General features: G+C 44.9%; 2 protein-coding genes across 5 annotated transcripts in view; both read left to right on the top strand.

Moving 5' to 3' along the window:
• The first annotated feature begins 616 nt into the window (after positions 1 to 616).
• LOC119660962 (mitochondrial import receptor subunit TOM40 homolog 1-like) lies at positions 617 to 2,409 on the top strand. 2 transcript variants are annotated; one of them, XR_005250500.1, is made up of 5 exons: positions 617 to 1,012; positions 1,100 to 1,362; positions 1,428 to 1,845; positions 1,911 to 2,106; positions 2,162 to 2,409. XR_005250500.1 is itself a non-coding variant. In XM_038070007.1 (4 exons), the coding sequence occupies exons 1-4, from the start codon at positions 844 to 846 to the stop codon at positions 2,048 to 2,050; spliced, it is 990 nt and encodes a 329-aa protein (XP_037925935.1). In that variant the 5' UTR covers positions 617 to 843; the 3' UTR covers positions 2,051 to 2,409. The 2 variants fall into 2 exon arrangements, 1 of the variants encoding a protein (XP_037925935.1); XM_038070007.1 differs by having other exon boundaries at positions 1,911 to 2,409.
• A 3,214-nt stretch (positions 2,410 to 5,623) lies between these two features.
• The window catches only part of LOC119660961 (glutamate receptor ionotropic, kainate 2), a 45,556-nt gene continuing 25,464 nt past the window's right edge, over positions 5,624 to 25,715 (top strand). For all 3 annotated transcript variants that reach the window (XM_038070004.1, XM_038070006.1, XM_038070005.1), the window contains exons 1-3: positions 5,624 to 6,004; positions 6,561 to 6,771; positions 24,532 to 24,693. In XM_038070004.1, the coding sequence (XP_037925932.1) occupies positions 6,660 to 6,771; positions 24,532 to 24,693 (274 nt within the window). In that variant the 5' untranslated portion in view covers positions 5,624 to 6,004; positions 6,561 to 6,659. The remainder of the gene's footprint in view (positions 6,005 to 6,560; positions 6,772 to 24,531; positions 24,694 to 25,715) is intronic.

Here is a 25,715-nt window from a genome sequence, read left to right as displayed (position 1 = left end):
AGGGATATCGAATTAGTGGACTTCGGTGCAAAATCCGGATGTCTGGAGTTCCTTATTAAGGCAGGCCTAGACCGGATATCGGTTGTTGGGCCGTTGATGGTGGCGATACGACGCTATATTTTCATTCAACACTTGTTCATTGAGAGCGACGGGTCGCCAACAGACATCGTCGTAAGCTAAGTGCGAGCACCAAGTGGTTCTTGACTCTAAAGGTTGGAAGGTTGGACTAAGTTGGGCCGAGCTTAGGAGTGCTGAAAACCAAGTATTCGACAAGGCTTTCCAAAGCTGTTTTATCACAGTTAAGAACCGTTTAGGTCTGTGGTAGATTTTGGCATCAATAAAGCATATTCAAGTTTTGTAATTTGCATTGTTCACGCATGTAACCGAGATCATTTTCGTTATGAGGAATTTTATTAACAGCTCCGAGTTTTGCGAGCCCCAGGTGGGAGGGGCTCTTATTGTGGTCCGTTTAAGTGGTTCTCGTCTTGGATTAAGCACATTTAACCTTTAGCTTAGCCAAAATTCTGACATTGAAATACTTTCCACGTGCATTGCTACACTGTAAAATGTTCGTTTCAATTCCAATTGGACCGAAAATCCAATTGTCAACTTCAAGTCATATGGTGGGCCATTCAACTGTCATTTCGGGTGTCGCGCGGTTCGTGCATTTTCCGTTGCGTTAATTTGTACAAATTTCATAATATACACTTATATATTTTATAGTTAAATTCCGTGTGTCCCTTTACGACAATTTATCCTTGCTAGTTCCCATCCCAAGTGACAATCCATTTGCTTATGTAAAAGTCTTTCAACACATTCGGACTAGTCAAATCTTACTCGAAGATGGGAAATGTGCTTGCCGCTTCGAAGCCCCCACCGCCTCTGTTTGACAGCAAGGTCGACATACCGGAACCGGTGCCCTCGGCCAGCTTATCTACAAAAGAGACTGCTGCGAGCGGTGAAGACACCGTGAATCCGGGGACAATTGAAGATTTACATAAAAAGTGTAAAGGTGAGGCGCTAACCTTGCAATAATTGGGGTTCATTGCTTTCTTACGGTGCGAAAAATGGGTCCATGGTCCCTCCTGTGTTCTTTCAGATGTCATGCCCGTGCCATTCGAAGGTGCAAAGATGATGCTGAACAAGGGGCTCAGCAATCACTTCCAAGTTTCGCACACACTTAACTTATGCTCGACAAGCCCGTCTGGGTACAGATTCGGTGCAACATACGTTGGGACAAAACAGTTCACGCCTAATGAAGCTTATCCCGTATTGCTAGGCGACATCGATCCATCTGGAAACCTAAACGCAAATCTCATTCACCAATTCTCACCACAACTTCGTCTAAAGTTCGCATCTCAGGTAAATTACAAACTCTTGTCCATTCTGGAACTAGGATTGCAGCTCTACTTCCGATTTCCATCCAGATCCAACAAAGCAAAGTCACAGCAGCGCAACTTACAACCGATTATCGTGGCAAGGATTTCACCGCGTCCCTTACAGTGGTCAACCCCAACATTATCACCAACTCTGGGGTCGTGGTGGCTCACTATTTGCAATCGGTCTCAGAAAAATGTGCCCTTGGCGGGGAAATCGCTTATCAGTACGGACCGAATGTTCCAGGTGGGAAAGTCGCTGTTGTATCAGCAGCGGGACGATACGGAGATGAGAAATCTACTTGGTCGGGCACTGTGGGTGCCGGGGGTGTTCATATTTGTTATTACCAAAAGGCTAGTGAGCAATTACAGGTTGGCGTCGAGTTCGAAACGAGCTTCCGACTGCAGGAGTCCGTTGCATCTGTCGGCTATCAAGTGGATTTACCTAAAGCCGACCTGGTATTCCGAGGTATGTCCGCCTGGTTGTTTTTTTTAAATGTTCACAGCAAACTACATTGGATGTCACAATTGCAGGGATGGTCGACTCAAATTGGAATGTCAGCGGCGTGTTAGAGAAACGCCTTCAACCTCTGCCATTTTCGTTCGCTCTGAGCGGCCGATTAAATCACGTCAAGACCCAATTTCGGCTGGGATGTGGTCTGATAATTGGCTAAATTCCATGCGTTATGTGGACCGACACTCGCAGCATTCATTATTGAGTTTCCTTTTTGTAATAAATTGCCCCAGATTTTAGGCTGAATTTGTTCATAGTTATTTCATTGCAGTCTGAAATTCACGCGCATCCACCCCTCCTTCCTGAAATCATTAGTAAAGCAAATAACTTCCACTTGCTGCATTTATTTTCTTTTTATCTTGATATGTAACAATTATGTGGTACTTTCAGCAAAGACGTGAAATAAAATATGATCCTGTTAGTATAGTGAAAGTAGAATAACTTTAAACTGAAGTTTGATGAAGTTTATTGTTCTTTGTCAAATAAATATGGAGCGTTATGCGGCTCCAATTGACCTAATTCGTTCTGTTTTTTTTTTTCTGTCTGGTCCTAAGAGGCTTCTTTGAATGGTGATTGCTTTCCCATCCCACCAAAACGCACATGTTCATATCCGAACATTCGGTTTCAGCGAGGATTTGCGGAAAGTCAAGGCGCAACATGAAAGCAATTTTTGTAGTTCTTACGTGTGATGCTGATGGAATCCTTGATCTACTAGCGGCAAACTAGCGCCGGAATTGTGAACCAGCGTTGACGTCAGACTGTCCGAGATGGTCATTGAGCATTTCCTGGACGCCAAAGGTGAACACACGGGATCCATCCCCTGCTTTGATTCCTCTCAGCGGGTCAATGGGTTCCATGTTATAGCTTACGGCGACCAATTATTCAGGGACTTTCTCGGTTCGTGCGTCGGTGAGATCAACGATGCTCGGGAGTGCGTAAAACTCAAAGTCAACACCTGCGACGGGATTCTCAGGAGACCGATCGCCTGCATCTGGTTGCCGAAGATTCGCATGGATAAAGACAAGCCCGTCCAATTCCTGCACCACCAAAACCCTAGGATTCCCATGGGAGACTGGATAGTGATCAAGGAGGAGGAACCCCAGACAAACAGCCAACCTTTTCTGCTTTGTATAAACGGAGAGTCCTTGGAGACGCTGGACGCGGCGGTTCGGAATCAGGAACGCAAAGATGAAAGTGTTCCGCTCTTCAAAACCGGACGACGACCTGGATCCAATCGGCGCATTTGCAGCCCTCGAAGTGTGTCTCGACTAACCTGTTTGCATTCCTCCTAGAGGAGGATTTCGTACTAGTACAGGAGCCTTGGATCGGAGGCGACCGAACCATTAAAGGGCTCCAAAGCAGATATGATTTATTCCACAGCACAGGAGACGCTGATCAGGACAGATGGACCCTCGCGGAGAAGAGTCTGCACGTTTTTCTATATCCGGACCTGCGTTTCAGTGACCTAGTTGTGGTCAAATGGGAGCAAGCGGGGGTAGAGAACGTGTATATTTCGGAGCAAGCGGGAGTGGAAAACGTGTATATTCCCTCGGCTTACATGACTCACCACCGATCAGCTCCGCCAGAAGAACTACAACATCGCACAAATACCGTAGCAACAAAAAAAGCCAACCTGTTGATAAGCTGCGACACCAATTCAAGACATACACTTTGGGGCAGCTCGGAAATCAACTAGAGAGGTGAGTCATTCTTTGAATTTATTATTACTTCAAAGCTATCGGTGTATAACAGGGGCAGTACACCAACCTTCCATTACCCTAGTTCAGAGAACTATGAAGGTTGGAAAGAGGTTCTTGTCATCACCCTACTAACCGACAATGACATTCTTAGGTTGGAGAACTGGAGAATGTCTGACCAGAGATCCCTCTCATATCGTAGCTGGACACTTTTCTGTTTAAATCTTGCCGGAGAGATCTCCAGAACCTTCAGAGACCCCATCGGGGGGATCGGCCGAAGGAAGTTTGGTGAAGTTATCAAGAACAGACGTGTGCAAATGCATACAAGATTATGTCGGCTTGCACGGGGAAAAAGGCCATAGAGGGGTTCCCGGTCATATGAACATAAAGGGGAATCAGCGGACTGACGGATAAGCCAGACGGGGCTCTGCAATTGGCGGTCATTCGGCGGGTACAATTGATGTCTCGCTGGCAACTGTCAAGGGCGGAATCTACTTGCATTACTTAGCAACCGCAGACCTAAGATGGCGAAGGTTCATCGCCTGTGCCAAGTCAGGGAGGATTTGGCCCGCTTATAACAAAACCCGATCACCAGAGCTACTGTGCCAGGCGTGTGCAAATGCATACAAGATTATGGTGATCTGAATAGGGCATAGGGGACCATGCCGCCAAGCTCGACATACCCTACAATTCGCATTGCCGAAGCTGCGGAGAAGATGGAGAAACCCTCAGGCACTTCCTTTGCGATTACGCAGTTCTAGCTAGAGTCAGGCTACGGACACTGGGTAACACATTCTTTGGGGACCTCAGAGATATTTATAGCTGCAAGGTAGGAGAGCTGCTTTCCTTTGTGGACACTACGCACTGGCCCTGAAAATCTGAGCCGGCTGGACTTTACTTCCTGGCTCTCATAACAACAGTCACCGTCTTAGGAGCTTGTGGTATCAAAACCGCACACCACAGCGAACGCTCGATCTTAGGGCTGGACGCGGTTATTCTTGCAACCTGTGCTATAGTCCGAAGAGTCCGGTCTGGTAATAATCTGACCTGGTAGGCTTCGGTCTTGATTCGTATTGTCTTCCATTTAAGATCTATGTCTCTGTAGTGGTGGTTCTACCGCGTCATTGCTTGAAGTGTTTGAGACAATCGGAATGTAGCAATACATTCTTGTATGATCGCACACACTTTGCGTTAAAACGCATCATCGTTGTGATGCGGGCTTTTGGATGTTGCCTTCAGCCCATCCTTAGGTTGGTCGCCCCTCGGCCCGGTTGGGCGGCAAGAGGGTCAATAGATACCAATTTATTCACTATGGATACTTTGGAACCCGAACTGATTCCCGCCGCCATAGTTAAGGGTTGCATCTATATCGTAAGTTTTGTGCTCCGTATTGGCTTACTTAAAACCGTGATTTTTCTGAATAGTATTTGATAGCACATTCTTTCACAGAGGCAGACTGTTTTCTCTGTCATTTTCGGAGATGACCAGTTTTCTTCTGGCTGACCAACTATGAAACTTCGCTACCCACAATACTTGGTGAAGGATTTTTTTAAAAGCGAACCTGTTCGCCCTGGTGACATCTTCCAATGTTATAGCGCTTTTGAACGGATTTTTCTGTGAATTGCAAATAACGTTGTGTTGTTTTCAAACTGCCATCATCCGGTCTACCTATGGCAAATTTGGTGGGTAAAATTATACCTTCTATGATGCGACGGGCTAGTTTGTTTTTGCAACAAAAATTTGTAGTTATTTCCCGAAGTGACTAAAGGTAGCGATACGTTACCTGTTAAATTTTTTTGTCATTTAGCAGAACGACCTCCCACAAAAAGCTTTATAACGGTTAATGTCTATGCTGGTTCTAAACTTGCATTAACTTAGTTTTAGCCGCTAAGTAGTGAAGCTCAGAAGGAAAGGTGGAAGGAAGATATCTGAACAGTCTTTGTGGGTGGCAGGCAACGAAGTCACTACCCGGCACAGATAAGCTGCTGAGAGTCATTTTACAATGCTTTATGTGTTAGTGTTCGCCCAGCCTTCATAACGTTTAGAAGGAAGGCAAAAATAACGCCGTTTGTTAGTCCGAAATGCCGGATATTTCCATAGTCGTTGGAAGCTTTCTGGATTGAACGGTGGCAATGATCCTTTTCTAACATACCCAAAACAAGTGAATGTTTTGGTTGAAGCGGAAGTTGACCGATGTACTATGAAACGGACAGTTTGAGCTGATTCAAGCATACGTTTTAAAACAGGACCAAATTTAAGTGTGTCGTGAAAATATTAAACCAAATAAAATCCTCAGTAGCTAATTAATCCTGACGTGAACCCTTTGGGTTTACTTTTGTAATTGTTAATTTAATGAAACAATGTGAATGTAAGGTTTGTGTATAATACCCAGTTTTGATGCGCTGAGAAAAGAAATGGTGAGAATTGCCTCAAGCAAACAAGCATTCTAATTAAATTAAAATGTGGTGCATTTTGTGTGGGTAACGTATCTAATGAAAGCAAGATACTCTCCCTGTAGTTAAGTCGCGTTACACATATGGGCATATTAGTAAACTCTCCCGTGATACTGATATATTTTAATTGTTCTAGTTAGTCGTGCTTGAGGCAATGCACATTAAGTGCTCGTGAATTATACTCGTAGGAGCGTTATTTAATGCATTATAACGCCTTTCGCCTTTAGTTTACTCCTGAATGTAGAATATTCGCGTCGATTATCGCAAATCCTCATGTCAGCCGTTAAGTTTTCCTGTTCCGGTTTCATAAATTTGAATATGATCATTAACAACTTGTTGTTGCTTTTGGCCGTTAAACGGTAGAGCTTTTGATTTTTTGATGATGGAATCTTTACCCAATTATTTGAATGAATATATATATTAATTTATTTTATTATTTTATATAAGTTATTCCCTACAAAAAAATAAATAAACGAACTAATATTTGGTTTCCCGGTTCTTTTTTATTTTGTCCATACAGCAAAAATCGGGTCTGTCCACACAGGAAAATCAACCAAATATATATAAAAAAAAACTTAATAATAATAAGGTCGTGTGAATAAAAATCAGTGATTTAATTATGATGACGGATATGATCGACAAAGCCAACATAATACTGTCATTAACATTCTTTACAACAATCTCACAATCGTTCACCAAAGTCGACGCTTTGCCATCATTGATGAAAGTTGGTGAGTAATATCAATTTTATTTTACATTTTATATACAATTTAATCATGTGTAGAATTATCAAGTTCCAATCTGGCTAGGATACAAAATAAAGCCATTCTATTATCTCTGACACGAGTGTCAAGACCTTAAATACTTTCAACCCTTTAACACGAAACAGATATTTCCAAAATTGAAAGTAATATTGTAGAGGACAGAGAGAGAGGGGTGGTAGACGGGGAAGCGCTAGCCCTGAGCTGATTATGGCCCCTACGCGACGAGTGGCCCCCGTCTTCCTTTCCTCTTCATGGGGGGCCAGATGACATTTTGGCCCTCTTTCACGAAACAAGGACTGGGACGTTCATTGTTGGTATCCCATCACATTGATGTAGGAGATGCCAAGCCGATCAAACAGCGTCACTATCCGGTATGGTCAGCTGTGGAGAAGCTTTCATGGGGTCTTGAGTCGGTTGCCTAAGGCTCAATACATTTCCGGTATTGAACTTAAGGACGCTTTCTTGCAGATACCCCTCGAAGAGGCGTCAAGAGATAAGATCGCCTTCGTCATCCAAGGGAGACCCTTGCATCAGTTCCGAACAACGCCTTTCGAATTGTGCAATGCTCAACAAACATTGTGTGAGTTAATGGACAAAGTGATTCCAGCCCATCTGAGGAATCAAGTGTTCGTTTATTTGGATGATTTGTTGGTCCTATCTGAGACGTCCGAGGGCCACATTTTCATTCTCCAACAGGTAGCTGCTCATCTGAAGAGCGCGGGTTTGATCATCAATGTGGAGAAAAGCATGTCTGAGTCGCTTGATGACCAGCACAGGGTTGGTGGGGAGGTGTAGATTCTCTCCGTACACCATCTCCGTGGGGCTGGCCGTGAAATTCTCTCGGTGGGCTGCGCGAAGGCCGAGGAGGACGAAAGGCAAGGACCGCGACCGCGACGGAACCAGCCATTAAGGCGCCAACTTTCCAGCATACTGTTGGACTGCGGATGGTATGCAGTAGTCCTGTGTCGTTCGAAACCCAGGAGCTTACCTAACTCCGAGAAAAGAGTAGACTCAAACGGCATTCCCTAGTCCGTGCCGGCTGGTATACCAAAGAGCAGAATCTATTCTCGGACACGGTAAGAGGTATTGCTTCAGGCCACCGCGTAAACTTGTTGATGATTGTGAGGCAATACTTGTATCCATACGAGCCTCGCAAAGGATCAATGATGTCAAGATGGATGATGTGGAAGTGCTTGGTCAACCTATGGAATACGACTAATTCCTTTGTTACGTGCTTGTTGATTTTGCACTTCTGGCACGCGATGCGTTGTTTGACCCAGACGTTTATGTCCTTGTTCATGGACGGCAACAAGTATTTCCAATGACCAACCAGTTCGGTGTCCTGATGCCTGGATGCGCAAGATGGTGTATTGCGTGAAATAATTCCTTGCGAAAATCGGACGGAATGAATGGCTTAGGTCCTTTATCTGAGGTCTTGCAGAGTAAATAGAAGTTTGAGCCGAATATAGGAAACTCCTTGAACTTGTATAATTCAATAAATTGACTCCATTCTTTACTAAGGCCGATGAAGAATGGTATTTGGATGGCTGGAAGTTTTAGAAGCTCCTGGTATATAGTATAATTGTTATTCGAGCTCGGAGCATTATGCCAACGAGATAGTGATCCGAGTCTATATTGGCCCCCCCTATATGTTCTGACATGCATCATGGCTGAGAGGTAGCGGCCCTCGATCAACACATGGTCAATTTGGTTGAAAGTGGTCCCGTCTGGAAAGGCCCACGTTTGTTTGTAGACCGCTTTCCGCGCAAACCAGGTACTTCCAACGACCATTTAGTGTGACACTGCTAATTGAATAATCCTCAGTCCGTTATCGTCTGTATTCTGATGTAAACTATGGAAACCAATGTATCACCCGAATACGGGCTCCGTTCCTACTTGGCTGTTAAAATCCCCAAGTATGATTTTGATATCATATCTGGGACAGGCTTCGAGGGTTCGTTCTACTGCCTCGTAGAAGGTATAATATCCTTCTCCGACTCTGCAGTCTCCTCTGTAGGGGCGTGAAGGTTAATGAGGCTTATATTGCTAAATTTGCCTCGCAAGCGCAGAGTGCATAGCCGTTGGCTTATATTTTCAAAGCCGCTGACAGCAGGTATCATTTTTTGGCTGACTAAGAAACCTACTCTGAGCACATCGTTAACTGGATGGCCGCTATAGTATATGGTGTAGAGATTCTTCTTCAGGAAACCGATCCTTGTCGAACGCATCTCCTGTAACGCTGTTGCATCAATCCTATATTGGGACAGGGTATCGCCTAGCTACTCGGCAGCTCCATCTCTGTACAGGGAGCGCACGTTCCATGAGAAAATGCGCAAATTGTTATTCCGTTGTCATTGCCGGGTTCATCGTTGTGTTATCAGTCCAGTTCGGGGCTCCTGTTGTGACTTCGTAATAAGTTGTTTTCCTTGTAGGGTTGTCAGTTCTACCCAACCCCCAACCTACAATTTGCCCCGTTTTTAGGCGCGGGAGACTCGCCTTTAGCCTTCTCCGTCTGCAGTTTTTCATTAAGAAAGAGCTCCCAACGGTCACCACGTGGAGGTGGAGATAGGGTTTGGTAGTAGAGCTGTTGGTGTTGGTCCAGCAGGCGTTTCCCAGGTTTTATGCTCCATCGTGGGTACCAATCCACGTTTCGCCTTGGGACTCATACTACCCTTTGACCGCCTTCTACAAATTAGGCTCCTCAATTCCCTAATTTCTTCATCGCTCCCGGTTTTTTGTCAAAGGAGTAGAGCCCTTTCATGGGTTGATATTACCAACGAGGAAGGACCGCGCTTTAGACTAAACCCGTCGATCAATCCCGTCCACCGGAACAAATCCAAAAGAGAAAAATTGCCGCAATATCTATTTATTTATCTGTTGAAAATCTCACTTATTTTCCATAACAAGCAAAGCCCACTAACCTGTAAGAGAAAGACTATATTACAAGGACATCTTGACAATGTGCAATAAATTTGTTTGGCTAGCCAACAACAGGAACTTTTTATTGCTCTTACAATCATAGTAGGTTATCTTTTTGCTCTAAATCCAAATACGCTATAGCAACGGATCGAATGGCTTTCTCAGATAATATTGTCTTCTTGCTTCATTTCCACAACCACTTCTATCTTGTTGTCCATCATTTGTCTCCAACCACGTGTCTCCGTCGTGGTCTTCGTTTTTAAGTGCTGTAAATGTTGTAAAAACTATTCAGGATGATTTCCTGAATCTTTGATATCAAAAACAAACATGAAGAGAAGTCTCATTTCAGCAGATAAAACTTGAAAATTTTGGACGATAAAGCCCCAAGTGGAACGGTTTTATGGTAATCAACAACAATAAAATGTGAGAATTCAAGCAAAAAATACTTTCGCTTCTTTTGCCAGCTGGTCGGTCTCTCAGGATGTCTGGCTACTTGCCTACTAGTGAACCAGCACTGAAAGAACTCTGTTTGGAAGTATCTAAGGCGCCGTGTAATGTAACACGGAATGTTAACCGAAAATTCCTTCAACCAATATTTTTTTTATTCCTTTTCTATTGCCAGGTCTGCCTGATCTACATTTTGCCTGATTTGCTATGATTCTCCCGGGGTAAGGGGGTGAGTCTCTTCCGGGATTTTTTTTTTGGCATCACAAACAAAAATTTCTCGACAGATAAGATGCAGGAGTAGGGGAGTCAACGAAGTTTGCTTTCCCTTGGTTCAACTTCACTACTCTTGGGTCATTGTGTTGAGATGTCATAGGATATGAATAATGTCCTTAAGGTGTCATGGTTAACAGTTCCATAGCATTAGTACTGACCAGACCAGTCCCAAGTATGTCTCTTTGCGACTAGTCCAGGAGATGTGACACACATTTGTCCTTGTATAGCTACAAGTAATATATTGAGCTCCCCCAACAAGGAGCACGTGAGTATCGGTCACCATTCGAAAATATTACAAAGGAATAGTGATAGAGCAATGTCGCCATTCAAGTGGTTATGTCGCGGCACTTTGGCGTCAAGTTTTTACTATACAATTTTCTCGTAAGATATATCCTTCATCTATCAAATATTTATAAACGTATCTAGTACAGGGAGGGGGGGCTGGGTTCTCAGTAGCATATCCGCGAGAGTTCACTAAAGGTCTATGTAAAACAAAGCAAAAAGCTTGATAAGAAACGTATCAAACTCCATATGCACATAATACGGCGTCTATAGCCTTTTTCCGAAAATAAATTTCTAATTTTCCTTTGGGACTGTCTTAATGCATTAGGAATTCTAGGGAGACACTATGGCGGCAAAACAATCGAAAGGAAAACAAGAATATATCAGGCCCCCGAAGAAAGTGAAACAGGAATTATTCTCGAGGATACGTTCGAAAACAAGGGAAAGTGAAAAATTCCAACTACATGTCGAGGAAATTGTTAGATATACGCATACGCACCATATATTTGTGGATATTTATTCAGCTTTTGAGAGATAGGCATCAGATGAATCTGTATCTATTGCCCAGGCATACTTTGTGGATGTGAACTTTCTTCATAAGGTTTTGTTTCCTATAAACCTCCAATCATTTTCAATTAGGTTGATATTAGTAAACTTGGGTGATCAAGGAAGAGGGGTGGACACACATCCTTTGATAAATTTCCCGCCATGGCAGGAGAGAGGTTGTAGGATTTTAAAACAAAACCAGAATGGAGTGGATGCCTGCCTGTCCGTCTGTCTGTCTGGAAGTTGGGAAGGTTCAAAGCCTACTGCTGCAGAATCGAGTCGATGCCTGCCTGTCCGTCTGTCTGTCTGGAAGGTGGGAAGGTTCAAAGCCTACTGCTGCAGAATCGGGTCGATGCCTGCCTCTCCGTCTGTCTGTCTGGAAGTTGGGAAGGTTCAAAGCCTACTGCTGCAGAATCGGGTCGATGCCTGCCTGTTCGTCTGTCTGTCTGGAAGTTGGGAAGGTTCAAAGCCTACTGCTGCAGAATCGGGTCGATGCCTGCCTGTCCGTCTGTCTGTCTGGAAGGTTCAAAGCCTACTGCTCACTCTCATTCTCCTATAAACTTTTGCGTCGCAGGGCTGGATCAGCTTTCAACTGCGGCTCATTATGGTCCTCTCCTTTTCTTGTTTTCGTCGCAGTCCTTCCTGCCTAAGCTTTTGATGAATAGCTTGCAGTTCCTTTACAACCTGGTTACAAGCATTCGTTGATTGCAGCATGAACTCCACAATATTTTTGGGTGTTAGGCGCCTGTCTGCGACCGCTTCTATTCTTGTTCGGGGCGCGGTAAACCTGGGGCAATCAAATATGACATGCTCTGCATTCTCAACTACGTTACTACATCTTGGGCAACATGGTTACCAAATCGGTGTAAATAAGCACGATAACCTCCATGTCCACTTAAGAATTGCGTTAACTCGTAGCTTAATTCCCCATGACTTCGTTCAAACCATCTCCGAATATCCGGAATGATGCGGTATGTCCAACTGCTGGTTTGCGACTTGTGCATCTCTTTTGCGACCTTTCGATAGATTCCCACCGTGGCAGCTGCCGTTGAAATACGCTAGACTCCCCAACTGCATATGTTTTGTCATAGAGTCGCCGGCCTTCATGCGCCACGATGTCTGTTGCGGGCATCCACGCTAGTACATATGCTGTTTCTCCTGATGTTGTCCAATACGCACTGCATACTCGAAGTGCACTTAGTCGAAATGCCATTCCCAATTTTCTGCAGTTTACTTTGTTATCCAGAATAGTTGCTCAAACTGGAGCTGCGTAGAGTAGCATGAAGCTGACTATACTAGGAAGCATGTCTTGGTCCATCAATGTTCGGTAGTATCCTCGCCCAAACTGGAGCTGCGTAGAGTAGCATGAAGCTGACTATCCTAGGAAGCATGTCTTGGTCCATCAATGTTCGGTAGTATCCTCGTCCAAACTGGAGCTGCGTAGAGTAGCATGAAGCTGACTATACTAGGAAGCATGTCTTGGTCCATCAATGTTCGGTAGTATCCTCGCCCAAACTGGAGCTGCGTAGAGTAGCATGAAGCTGACTATCCTAGGAAGCATGTCTTGGTCCATCAATGTTTGGTAGTATCCTCGAGATCGTTGCAGCGATAAAAGATGCCTTAGTTGCGGCACACTCAATGTTTTTTTTTTTTAAGTTGAGCCTTCTGTCAATCCTCACTCCCAAGTATTTGAGCGATGGTTGGGAGTAAATTGTTTGTTCGCCTATTTTGATTTTCACGATTGTGTTCTTTCTTCTCTTCCTGATGAGAACTACTTTGGTTTTATGTTCAGCAAGTGATAGGCCGGGATTTGTCAAGCAGGAGTTGATCTCCCATATCGTTCCATTTTCGTAGATCCCGATTTTGTCTTGATGCTTTGTAACTAGTGTTATTCCGATATCATTGACGAAGCCCATGGTTGTCACGTTGTCTGGAAGGCGTAGCGTCAACACTCCATTATCCATACCTAGCAACACTAAGGGATCTAGAACTGAGCCTTCTAGCACCCCGCAAGTTGTCCGGAATGTTTTTAGTCCATTGTCTGGGTCGCAGTAAGGTCTTCTTCCAAGGAGAATCTCATCGTTATTTTTTTTTAAGGGGCTCATAATATTCCTTTGTTAGATTTGGAAGGTGATAGCCTGATGATCGCTGTGCCACTGTAAGTCTCCGGTTAGAGTATCACTAACAAAGGTGAGGTCTACCACCGATTGAAATTCTCCCCTCCGAAATGTGTTAGCTCCCCCAGAGTTGGCAAGTACCACGTTCAAACGCGAGAATGCCTTTAGCAATATTTGTCCTCTTGCGTTGGTTTCTCCGCTACCCCATTCTTCTGCCCATGCGCTGAAGCCGCCGGCTATTATTTTGGGATTATAGCGAATTGCATTGAAGGATATTTTCTCCAGCAATAACAATGTATATATATATCCCTTCTATCGTGTCATGTGTGAACCCGTCCTCTGGATATTCTTGTCGCATCTTCTATAGTTTTTTTTGGGCAGCTCCATATCGTCGCCTCACTGTTTTTGTCTGCTATCTATATTCCGCTATGCAGATCCTGGTATTGTTCGGATGCAGTAGCAACGTCGACATTATTCTCAAGTCCACTTTGGGGAAGTAGGTCTTGAATCGCTCTACAGTGATTTAGATTGAGTTGCATAAACTTAATTTGACCTTATTTTTGAACACCAGGCAATCACTGCTTCCTGCAGTGTGGGCGCTGTCGCAATTTTTTGCTTCCACGCAGAATGCTCACTTTGGCATTCCGTTGGAGTTCTTTGTAAAATTGCCTTGTTCCCCATATTTGCGGCAGAGATTTGATCTGTTTGGTGAGCTAGTGCAAGCTTTCGCTATGTGACCAAATTGCCAGCACTTATAGCATTTATGCACTGCACTCTGTTCCCAATGGTAAACGACCAAAAGGCAGACCTAAACAACGGTGGCTTGATACGCTGGATGGGGATTTGAAAGCCTCGAGATTGCACCCAGATCAGGCATTCGATAGAGCCAAATGGCGAAGCCGGTCACGACGAGCCGACCCCGCTTGTGAACGGGACAAAGGTTGAAGAAAAAGAAGAAAGAAGACTCTGTTCCCGTATCCGACAGACCACCTATCCAATACGTATTTTGCCCACTACAGTAGCCTTTTTCGCTGCTTCGATAGGAAGACTTATGACCCTATCTGCGCGTTACCGTACGCCTTCCTAACTAGTCGAAGCACATTAGACTCACTCATCGATTGTAATCCTAATTGGGTGTGGAAGGTTTTGCAGATCTCAGAATTTGTGATGACTTCCTGCAAGTCCTTGCATTCGATCACCACAGAATCCTTACTCATTTTGACGATCGCAGCTTCACCTAGCGATACTTCAATTTACTTCCGTAGGTCTTCACCTCCATCGTCACCAACTTTAAGTTCGAATAGCTGGTCGCCTTTCTGTGTTCGTCTTATCTGCGTGACATTTGCACTTAGATCAGTTAAGGAGGCATCGACCAAGGGATTACGGGGAGAGCTAGCTCTCATTTCTAGTCTAGAGCCTATGTGCTCTCTAGAAATCCGGGATCAAGATTGCCTCACAGAAAAGGTCGACGTGAAGAAGGCCATAAAGGGCGCTAATCAATTCCCGGGTAGACATCACTTCTGTGAATGCTCGAGGTTCGAGGTGGTGGAAGTCCCGGAGCAATATGCGAGGAAACTCCTTGACAGTAGGAATGTGGCGACAAATTGGAGGTTGGAGGCCGGCGCGAGTAGATGGCTGTAAGGGAAGCAATGCCTCCCTTGGTTCCAATATTCAGAGTTCACATTTCCTTTCGTCCTTTTTTTTCAAATTCAACCAGGACGAGATTATCCATAATAGCAACTTCTATTGGATGAGCTTTATATTCCGTCATGGGATACAAACTGCCGAAAATAGGACGCTATATTGCAAGGTGCATGTAAGGACATTTTGGACTATTTCCTTGATGACAAATTACACGTACAGAGTTTCATTTCGTCTGAAGGACAATGACAACAGCTAGTAGCGTTTGATTACTAAAACCTAAAACAGAACGAGAAAGTTGTTTCTTATTAATAAAAGTATCGCGTTAATAACTTCATCAGAGCCCTATACGTGATCTGAAGACGAATGACCCTTTAGATAAATAACCCTAGTCTTGCTCCTAAATTGAATGACTTCTGATAAAAGAATGGCTGACTTGAAAATTCCTATTTTTAGAATAGCGTTTTGGACATATCCTTGTAGTCGGGAAAATAGTATTGACGAAAGTGTGATAACATTAATGAAGACTACTTATAAAAATTATTGCTAAGATTCTGCTCCATCTTCGATTCGTATAGTCTCGTGCAGGAGCCTGTATGACACCAATTCAATTTTAGTTATAAACCTTGAGTAAAGCACTTAAGGAACTACCCCTAAAGTTGGCTAGAATTACGTTCGAGTTTTAAATTGATTTTTTTTCCATAAAGTGACATCAATATTATAGTTCCGACTCTCTGTAATTTGAGAGAGGAAAATCATGTCTTCTTGGAGATGAGTGAAATGCCTGCTTAGGTTTCATAGAATATATTATACCTCAAAATAGCTTCATAAACGTACCCACATATACTTTCACTAATGGGAGGCATTGTTGCATAAAATGAATAGGAATATGTACTCATATGTAGTATTCCAAGGAATCATTCGAATATGTTACTGCACTTCTAGAACACACTCATTTACTCCTGTACAGATTTTTTTATTGTGTGAGAAGACCATTGAGGACATTAAATTCATGCTGAGACGATTAAATGAAATCAATAATTTTCCAGTTAGGGCACATGAGCATACTTCAAGTCAGATAACTGAAGCCATCGTCTTTGGAACTATTGACACATTTCAATAGAATATATTCTGCGATTAACTTGCAGTTTCTCTCTCCATGTTTTATTGAATGTCAAGGACCTTATAAAATCGTACAGTCCTATTTTGAAAACCATTCCATTCCGTCAATGTTGGGAGTGAGCTTCGTAATGATATGGACATACGTGTTCTGCCTCTTCGACTGTACCTTGAGACGTAGGACAATCGGACGGTGCATTGAGACCGAGCCTCTAGAATTACTTCCTGTATTCACCGTGTCCGGTTAAGAACTGCATAGTCTACATACTTATGTTTGGGATAAGCCTGTGTGTCCATCGGCCATTCCTAGCCAATGACCTCATTCGCTCACTTTGCTTGATTAGGCTCGCTCCTTGATTCTCATCACCGGCTAGAATATCCACCGGGAACATCCCTCAATCACGCATGCTGCCTTATAAGATGTGGCCGCAACGTCGTCTGTATAACCGACCAGGCAGAATTCTTCGGGCATATCGAGTCTCAGCAGACTATCATAGGAAGCGTTTCAAAAGTCCGGCCCTAGGATAGATCCCTGTGCTACTCCCGACGTGATTTCCATCCTCCTTTGGTCTTCTACCGTCTCATAGAGCAGGGAGCGGTCTTTCAGATAATCCCTCAATATCCGTAAGAGATAGCTTGGCACGTGAAATCAGTTTTCTAGTGAGCCTAGCATATCTGTCCATCTTACGGAATTGAAGGCATTTCTGACATCAAGCGTTATAAGGAGCACTATCCGTCGAGATCGGTGGCTGTGTGCTTCGGCTCGATGAACCGCATCTATGACCCCCATAATAATATCCACTGAGGATCTCTCTGTTCTGAACCCGAACGCAGTGAGTCTACTCCTGATGAGCTCCTCGAATTTTTTCCGGCCGTGTCAAGCATACACAGCGGTCGGTATGCAGGCGGGAGCTCCGAGTCTCCTGTAGCCTTGCTGATCAGCGCGAGTCTGGCCACTTTCCAGCGACAAGGAAAAATGTACCCTTCAAGCAAGCGTTGAACGCCTCAAGCAGCAATTCTGACCGTTGGCGGAACACTAGTTTGTAAACTTCCGCCGGGTCCTGACCTGGCGCCTTCTTCTTTTTCGCTTCTTCGTGCTCTATCATTGTGAAAGGCCGCAATCCTCGATACTTTCCGTGCTCTGGTCGGTACTTAGTATGCAGATGTCCCTTCCTCCTTTCGTTTTTTCCCCAGTTCGCTCTGCAATGGATTGTCTGCGATCAGTTTGGTACTCGTAGTGTTCTCATCGGGAGGCGCGGTTGTTTCTGCTTCCTGCAGATTTTCTCCTACTCTCCATGTCCGCCTATAACATGAAATCCTGTTCAGGAGCTCCTCCAGTTCCATTAGCCCTCATCATCCATTTGCTGACGTTTTTCTGGAGGAACGTCGCAGATCGCATGCTCTTCACAACTGCCGTGCATTTCTTAACAATCCTTTCCTCTTCAGCTTTCGTCAGAGTAGTCGACAGCCCTCCAACTCGGCTTATATTCGAAACCATTTGGTTAGTTTCAGCAGTTTCCACTGTGCCTCTTTCCGCAATTATAGGGCTGCGTGGTACTATTTTTGTTCCTGTCTCCGTTACAGGTGCCGCATTACTTTTGCGTCTTTCTCTCTGTCTGCGTGTTCCGATGTCTCGTCGGGTATTTCAGCCCTTGTTGCATCCTTCACTAGGCGCTGGGGCGAGTGGCACATTTTCGTGCTGCGAATGAACGCAGCCAGCTCACTCTCCACGCCACCTATCTCCTCATTTGATTTGTTTTTGTTCGCATTTTAAGTTGTTTAAAAGCGCATCGTGTGCAAGGGAGCGGGTTGCAATAGTCAGGAACGGGTATACCCTCGGGAAGAAAGCCCCTACTCCAGTTCCCTGAGGCCTAACCTACGATTAGCTCACGGACGGATCAGCACTCGCTCGGAGCAACGTGTTCTACTAATACCAGTTCAATGCACACTACCCGACCAGGGTCCCGAAGGGCTGGCTCCTGATACACGCCAGAACTACCACCTTGGCAGAGCTAGGCTCACATCACTCCATTGACGTCGACAGCTCCGGGGACTCCTAGTGCTTCCCGGCGTGTATTGGTCATTAGCAGTTCGCTCTTCACCGAGAAACTCATTCACCTCGTTGCCAAGATTCTGCCAGCTGCGAGCCTTGCTTTTATTTATAGCGTTGCGGAGTCTCCTTTTTGCTGATCTATACAGTGCCTTTATGGCGCATGCCTCCTCGTTGGCGTGCAAACGTTGTGGGAAACGGCGGAGCTTATGATACTCCCCCCGTAGGTTGGCAATTTTTGCTGTCCACCAGTACATAGAAGGCCTGTCGCGCTTGGGTACCCTCCGGGGGCATGGAAGCCTCACACACTGTCGTTATCAGGTTCATCACTGAATTTACGACGGTGTCAGCTGTGACACGATCACCCTGGGAGCGCCCTCCAAGAGCTTCGACGAACTTCCCGATGTTCGCCCTCGCGACATTCCATTTCGGCAAGTAGCGTCATTCACTTCGAATGCGATGTACTGGTGATCACTTGTCTTCTAGAACTCGCCACCCGTCCATCCACCGATAATGCCAGAGATTCCGACGCAAAAGTGATGTCAGGAATGCTTCCTTCATAGCCTGGGCGCCGAAACGTTGCCGTGGATCCGGTGTTTAAAACTATGCCGCTATTTCCAGAATCCGTTTCCCTCTGGTGTCTGACTGAGGCATGCCTTATTCAAATGCCCTGGCATTAAAATCACCGCCCACTAGGATTCGTCTCTCCATGCTCTCGTTCGGCGTCAGGTAAACGCTAAAAAACGTTATCCCTAAACACTGAATCCAGACAAACCCGCTCCCTCGACGTTCGGCAAGAACACGAAGTCGAACGTTGTCCCGAACTCAGATGGCAGTGGTATCCGATAAGTCGAAATGCCATGAGGACGGGTCCTTGTTACGGTATTGCTCGCTAATTAGCACCAGATCAGCTTTTACTTCCGAAGCGAACTGTGCTAGCAACTGGTGAGCGGTTGCACTTCAGTGCATGTTAATTTGTAAAGTGCGGATTATGCCTTTCGCATCCTAGTCCTTTCCAATTTCGCCCTGAAAATTGTCGCAGTGTGTGCGACGCTCTCACCAGACGCGTCACGATACCTGCAGAGAACGCAACTCTTGCTTTCATTGCAGGCATGCTGTCCTTTTGTCCAGTCCCTTGCAATTTGATTTTCCCGCTGCTAAGGAGTTTCCTCGCATATCGTTCGAGGACTTCCACCACGGTGAGCTTTTAGCCTCGAGCATTTACAGACGTGATACCTACCCGGGCATTGGCTACCTCTGGAAATTCACGCTCTATCGCCTCCTCCACTTCGACCTTTTCTGTGAGGCAGTTAAGATCCCGGATTTCTAGAGAGCACATGGGCTCTAGGCTGGAAACAAGAGCCCCAATAACCCCTTGACCGCTTCCTAGAACGTAATCTTGTTAGTCGTTTTTGGGCTCAGTTCGATGAGAACTCCGCCACTCCTCGTTTTCCATATGGAAGACACATCTACTCCATTATCTTCGGGTGTCATCCTGTAGCTGATTTCACTAAGGACTTCCGCGAATGTCTTGCCTTCCATCGGCTTAATGAGCAGAGCTGATGGTCTAGTCCTTCTTCGTTTCCTCGTCCTGGCTTTTGGTTTGCAGCCTCCTTGTCTTTGGACAGACGTGTCTCTGGCAGCGTAGTCAGTTGTTTCCTTTCCTTCTTCGCCATCTTTTTTTGAACCCTTGGAAACTACTTCGATAAAGTCTGCTTCAAGTTTAAAAAGGTTACACTCCTCCCTTAATGGACAACTAAAAAAATGTAACTAACTAAATCATTTTCAAGATGTCGAGGTTTTGTAATCTAATTGAAATGATTCTCTCTCTTCTGCGGGCATTATGTCGATACGAGTTTTCTTGACATCCTTGGGGTAATACCTCTGTATGTGCGCCAATTAAAGCCGAATTTTACCTAGGGCACAGAGGACAATGTACAAATGTACACTGAAAGCACACTTCTGCCCATAAGACTCATTTCATAAGAAAAACATAAGACGAAGTACGTTAATCCGGAATAGTAACAATGGAAAACATCCAGACAGATTACAAGGCATTACTGATTTACAGGACATAAGGATCATTAAAAAATACAGCAGATCTTAACTTTATACGTCTTCCTTCCAATGTCTTCTATTTGCTACTTTGCGCTGGTGAGACGTCTTCCTTATATTATCAGGTCAGTGTTTAGCATCCATTTATCATCCTGACAGAAGTAGGGGTCTGACTTGCCGGCATAGCAGGACATGTAAAACTTAGTATGCCAAAAACCAAGGCTTCAATCGCATCCTTGATGGCCACATTAGCAAAAAGTGAAGGCGATGGAATTGGAACTAATTAAGATAAATCACTTCAATCGTCCTGTATCCAGCTTGACACTGAGGAATTCAACTAGAAGGATAAGAACATATAATGTGTGTGCAGCACCGTCAGCAAAGGATAACTTCAAATCGGATGATCTGACTTGATAGGCAGAAACACCCAACACAATAATAAAACAAGTTAGGACAAGGAAACTCATTTTCCCTTTTTAATTCGACTTTAGCTTCCGTCAATCGCGCTACCCTTGGCAAAAGATTTTCCGTGCCTTACCTTTCTGTAGCAATACTTTATTAACAACGGAGGGTTGAGAACGTAGAAAATTATGTTGTAGTCCTTCGATGCGAGAGATACGTATCTTATAACTCATAACTTGTATTATATAAACATACCCCAGATAAGATTCAGATTCATGCTTGTCAGTGTGAAAGGCGCTAACGAATTTAGGCAAAGAAAATCGGTTCACAGCGATGGATTGCGTTAGCACCAAGTGAAGAAAGGACTTGTGTAGTAGTGGTAGGAGCAAAAAATGCTTCGGGGATAGTATTAACACTTCTACTTGAGGATCAAGGCATAAAAAATATACATTTGTATATAATCTAATTGAAGTTTTGATTTTTTATGCGAGGGTGATGCCTTCGGGAAAATTAAAAGACAAAGTTTTACCGAAGAAAAAAAATCGGTAGTTGGAATAATTAGGAAAACACAAACCCTAAGAAAAGGAAACCAGAGGGCTTCAGTGAAAGTTCGAAGCGTAACTCCCTCAGCTCGGCAAGTCGAACCGGGCGCGACGCTCGCGTTTTCCCCCGGGAGTATTTGTCTCCCAGAAGGAAGGTTTTAAGCAAGACATTTTGTTTTTTTTTTGGGGAGTAGGGTAGGGTAGGGAAGACTCCCGCAACAGTACACTATCGGACAACCAACTAAACACCTCCCTGTCATCAGAGAACTAGCCTGGAAGCGTTTGACACATTATTTCCGGCCGCCTTCCCGCTGTCCCGGCTTCGGTATCCTTCAAGTCAGGGAATTCCTTTCACCAACTCTATTACAGAACATACAATCAGGAGATCGCGTCTTCCCAATCCTGTGCAGAACAGACTGAAAACCTCCAAGCCCGCTTAGAAGTTGGGTCTAAATTGTCGATTAGGGTCCATCTGCCCCTTGGCTCATTTTGCCAAGAAAGCTGCCACTCGGTAAGGGTGCGTAGACATTCTTCACGGGCGGTATATAGCTTTGCGCTCCTTGCCAAGGAGGGCAACGGGGATTACTCCCGCAATCACGCCACTCGCAAAGCTCCCCGTCTTTGCACTTGAGCAAGGCGCTTACGATGCACCTCCTTTTCAAGGGCATTAGCCCATGTCTCCGCGCCATAGAGCATAACCGACTGCGTTGCTCCCATAAGTAGACGTCCCCTAGTAGATATAGGGCTTCCAACATTCGCCATTAGCCGACTCAAGGCCGCGACTCTATCTGCAACCTTGTCCGCTGCTGCTTTGATGTGCTCGAAGAAGCTCATTTTCGAGTCGAGCATTAAATCAAGGTATTTAGCCGCTGGCCTCGATTCTATAGTCAACTCCCCGATTAATATGGGATGCAGGGTCGGGTTCTCTTTCTGGGCAAGGTAACTACTTCGGTGAAACCATGAGCAGTCATCCATCCGCTTACCCGTCGCATCAGAGACCTTTGCAAGTGGAATGAATTGTCTAAAGTGCTTAGCATATCGGCCGTGTCAAGCCTATACGCCGGTCTATATGCAGACGGCAGCTCCGGGTCTCTTTTTCCCTTGGCTGATCATCGTGAATCTGCAGAGATCCGATTTTCCGGGAGGCACGTTTATAGCCAAGTCCGGTCCTCATTCATCTCATTGATCAGGTTCTGTCAGCTTCAAGCTTTGCTTTTATTTATAGCCCTGCGGAGTCTCCTTTTTGCTGATGTATATCTTTCCTTTATGGCGCATGTCTTCTCGCGGGCGTGTAAACGTTGTGTCAAACGGCCGAACTTATGACACTCTTTCCATAGGACGGCGATTTCTGCCGTGCACCGGTATAGAATTCTTATCACGGCTGGGACCCCCCGGAGCATAGAAGCCTCGCACGTAGTAGTTATCAGCAGCGCCATCCTGCGCGACGCTGCTTGCTCCAAGAGCTTCGACGAATTTCCCGATGTGCACCTTCGCGACATTCCACACGCAGCCGGGGTGGTGTATGTTGATAAGTAGCGTAAGCCGCTTCGAACGTGATGTACTGGTGATCACTTGCCGAGAAGCCTGCTAGGACATGCCACCCGTCCTGCGATTCCGACACAAAAATTATATTCAGGGATGCTTCCTTCGAAGTCTGGGCGTCGAAACTCTGGCGTGGGTCCGATATTCAAACTAGCGGTTCCCGATAAGTCCCGATAAGATGTCATGAAACTGGGTCCTTGTTCCAGTATTGTTCGCTGATTGGCACCAGATCGGTCTCTACATCCGCAGCGAATTGCGCTAGCAGCTGGTGTTAATTTGTAGGATGCGGATGACGCTAGTGGTGTCTTAGCCTTTTCTAGTTCCGCCCTAAAAACTGGACATCGTCCCAAATCCGCAGTGTGCAACGCTCTCACCAGACGCGCCACGATCCCTGTAGGGAACTCAACATTCGCTTTCATTGCAGGACTTCGCTTGGTGGTCTGTCTGAGCGCATCTGCGGCATGCTATGTCCATAGTCCAGACACATGCAGCACTTGATGGGTTTTATCCATATTCGTACCCTTGCAATTTGATTTTCCCCCTGCCAAGGAGTTTCCTCGCATATTGCTCGGAGAGTTCCACTATTGCGAGTTTTTGGGCTCGAGCATTTACAGAGGTGATACCTATCCAGGCATTGGTTACTTCTGGACATTCACGCTTCATGACCTGTTCCACTTCGACATTTTCTGTGAGGCAGCCAAGATATCGGATTTCTAGAGAGCACATAAACTCTAGATTAGAGACGGTTCGCCTTGTAGTGGGCTTGCAGGGCAGCAAGTAGTGCTGCTGTCTCTGCTTTCCACCCGTTTGTCCGCTGCTCTCGACGTTCGTCTGCAGAAGGAGATGGGGTCCAGTAGTTCCATCAACTCGCTTCACTACTACTAGGCATTTCCTGATGATCTTTTCCTTTTCGGCTCTAGTTAGAATGGTCGACTGCACCCCCACTCGGTTCGTGTCCGAATTCACCTGCTCAGGACTACCAATTTTGACTGGACGATCTTCCGGAACAGCGACACCAAAAGGTGCAGAAGTTGCCGTCCCTGCACCCTTACTCGCCACCCTTGGTAAGGCTTCCTCTTTATTTGGGCATCCTTGGGTCATGCTGCCTCTTCTGCTGTCCGCTACGGTGAGTGATGCATTTTTGTGCTGCACCCAAACGCAGTCAGCAATTTTTCCTTCTATGATATTTCGCCAATTTTTCGTGTGTTATTACGATGACTCTCCATGGAAATTTCACCAGTGCATCGTGTGCTAGGGAGTGGGCCACAATAATCAAGAAGGGGTGTATCCTCGGAGACAAAGCCCCTACCCAAGATCGTTCGGGGCAATGCGCTCTCCTACCACCGGCTCAATGCACACTACCAGATCAGAGTCCCGAAGGGGATGGCTCCTAATACACGCCACAATAACCACTTTTTCGTAACTAGGTTCACATAACCCTGTCGACGTTGAAAGTGAGCGGTCGATGGCTCCGAGGACTCCCAGTGTGTCCTGACGTGTACCGGTTACTCGCGGTTCGATTTTCACCGAGATTCTTTCTAGAGGCTACTACCTAGGATGCAGGTACACTGTCAGCTAGGGAGTTAGGACTAGTTACTCGGGCACCTCGGGAACGTCACTCCCCACGTCGTAAGCGACTAGTTACTGACGCTGATGACCCTTTGAACCTTTTTTAGTCATTAAAAAAAATTCCGTTAGATTATATTGACCTTATCAATCCTTGATATTGAGAAGTATTAACCATAATTTGTCTTCACTATAATCATTGTCGTTTTGTTTCTCTCATTGGCAGGGGCAATCTTCAGTGAAGATCAGAGGAACAGTCCTAGTGAATTAGCCTTCAAATACGCCGTACATAATGTTAATCGTGATAAAAGCATACTGCCAGATACAACGCTTGTTTACAACGTACAATATGTTCCAAAAGATGATTCATTTCATGCTTCAAAAAAGGGTGAGTAGCATTACCAAATAATAACAGTGTAGTCATGGTATTAGTATGGAAAAGAAAGTAGTTTAGTGTTCAAGGCAAGGTTTTTTTGGGGGGTCAAGTTGTATCCTATCTGCAAACTTTCAAGATAATTATAGACATATATCCCACCTGGATTAAATAGTTTCCGGAAAAGATAGAATTGGGAATTTCATGAAAAGAACCTTAATTCGTGATCACTAGTGTAGAGGAGAATTAGACCTTTCAACTGGTATTTAAGTTGGGGGGTCTGGGAACCAGAAAAATGACTGGACAGTGGAGGAATCTTCTGACACAGTATAGACGCTCGTATCTCCCTTAATATTGAGAATTCCGAGAACAGGACCTTAATTCGTGATCACTATTTTAGAGGAGAATTAGACCTTTGAAATGGTATATGGGTTGGGGGGTCTGGGTGCCAGAAAAATGGCCGGAAAGTGGAGGAATCTTTTGAAAAACTTTAAACCCTCGTACCACCGTTAACGCCGAGGATTTCGTGAAAAGGCTGAAGGATATCAATACATGTAAATTCAGATTACACCTTTTGCCCTGTTGAATCTCGATTGCTTTTTACTCAAGTGCAAAGGTATCCTGTTTGCAAACTGAAAATATAACATATTTATAAATCCCTTTTTATTCAATCTTATCTGGGAGGCCCCATTTTTTTATTCCATTGGGTATTTAACATTTAATTAAGTTCCATTTGCCTACATCCAACATTCAAAGGGTCCTGTGTAGATTAATAATGCCTGATATTTTCTCCCTGGAGCTTACTCCGTCATGAAATGATAAATGTAGTTATAAGCAGTACTCCGGGGATACAAGGGTGTCTGCCTCATATAGGGAGCGGATTTGTATTTTGCCCACTTATTCGATATACTTGACTACCTTATAGGGGGATGCCAATCAATATAAGGAATTTGTTAGGGATAATAGCGGCATGCTAACATTAAAAGTGTATGAGACCGAAAACTGCAATAGACTATATAGCCTTTGGGAAAGTGGAA

The sequence above is a fragment of the Hermetia illucens genome, chromosome 7 (assembly GCF_905115235.1).
Source record: "Hermetia illucens chromosome 7, iHerIll2.2.curated.20191125, whole genome shotgun sequence".
NCBI classification, from domain to species: domain Eukaryota; kingdom Metazoa; phylum Arthropoda; class Insecta; order Diptera; family Stratiomyidae; genus Hermetia; species Hermetia illucens.
The sequence above is the reverse complement of the archived record's forward strand: the minus strand, read 5'-3'. Positions and strand labels throughout refer to the sequence as shown.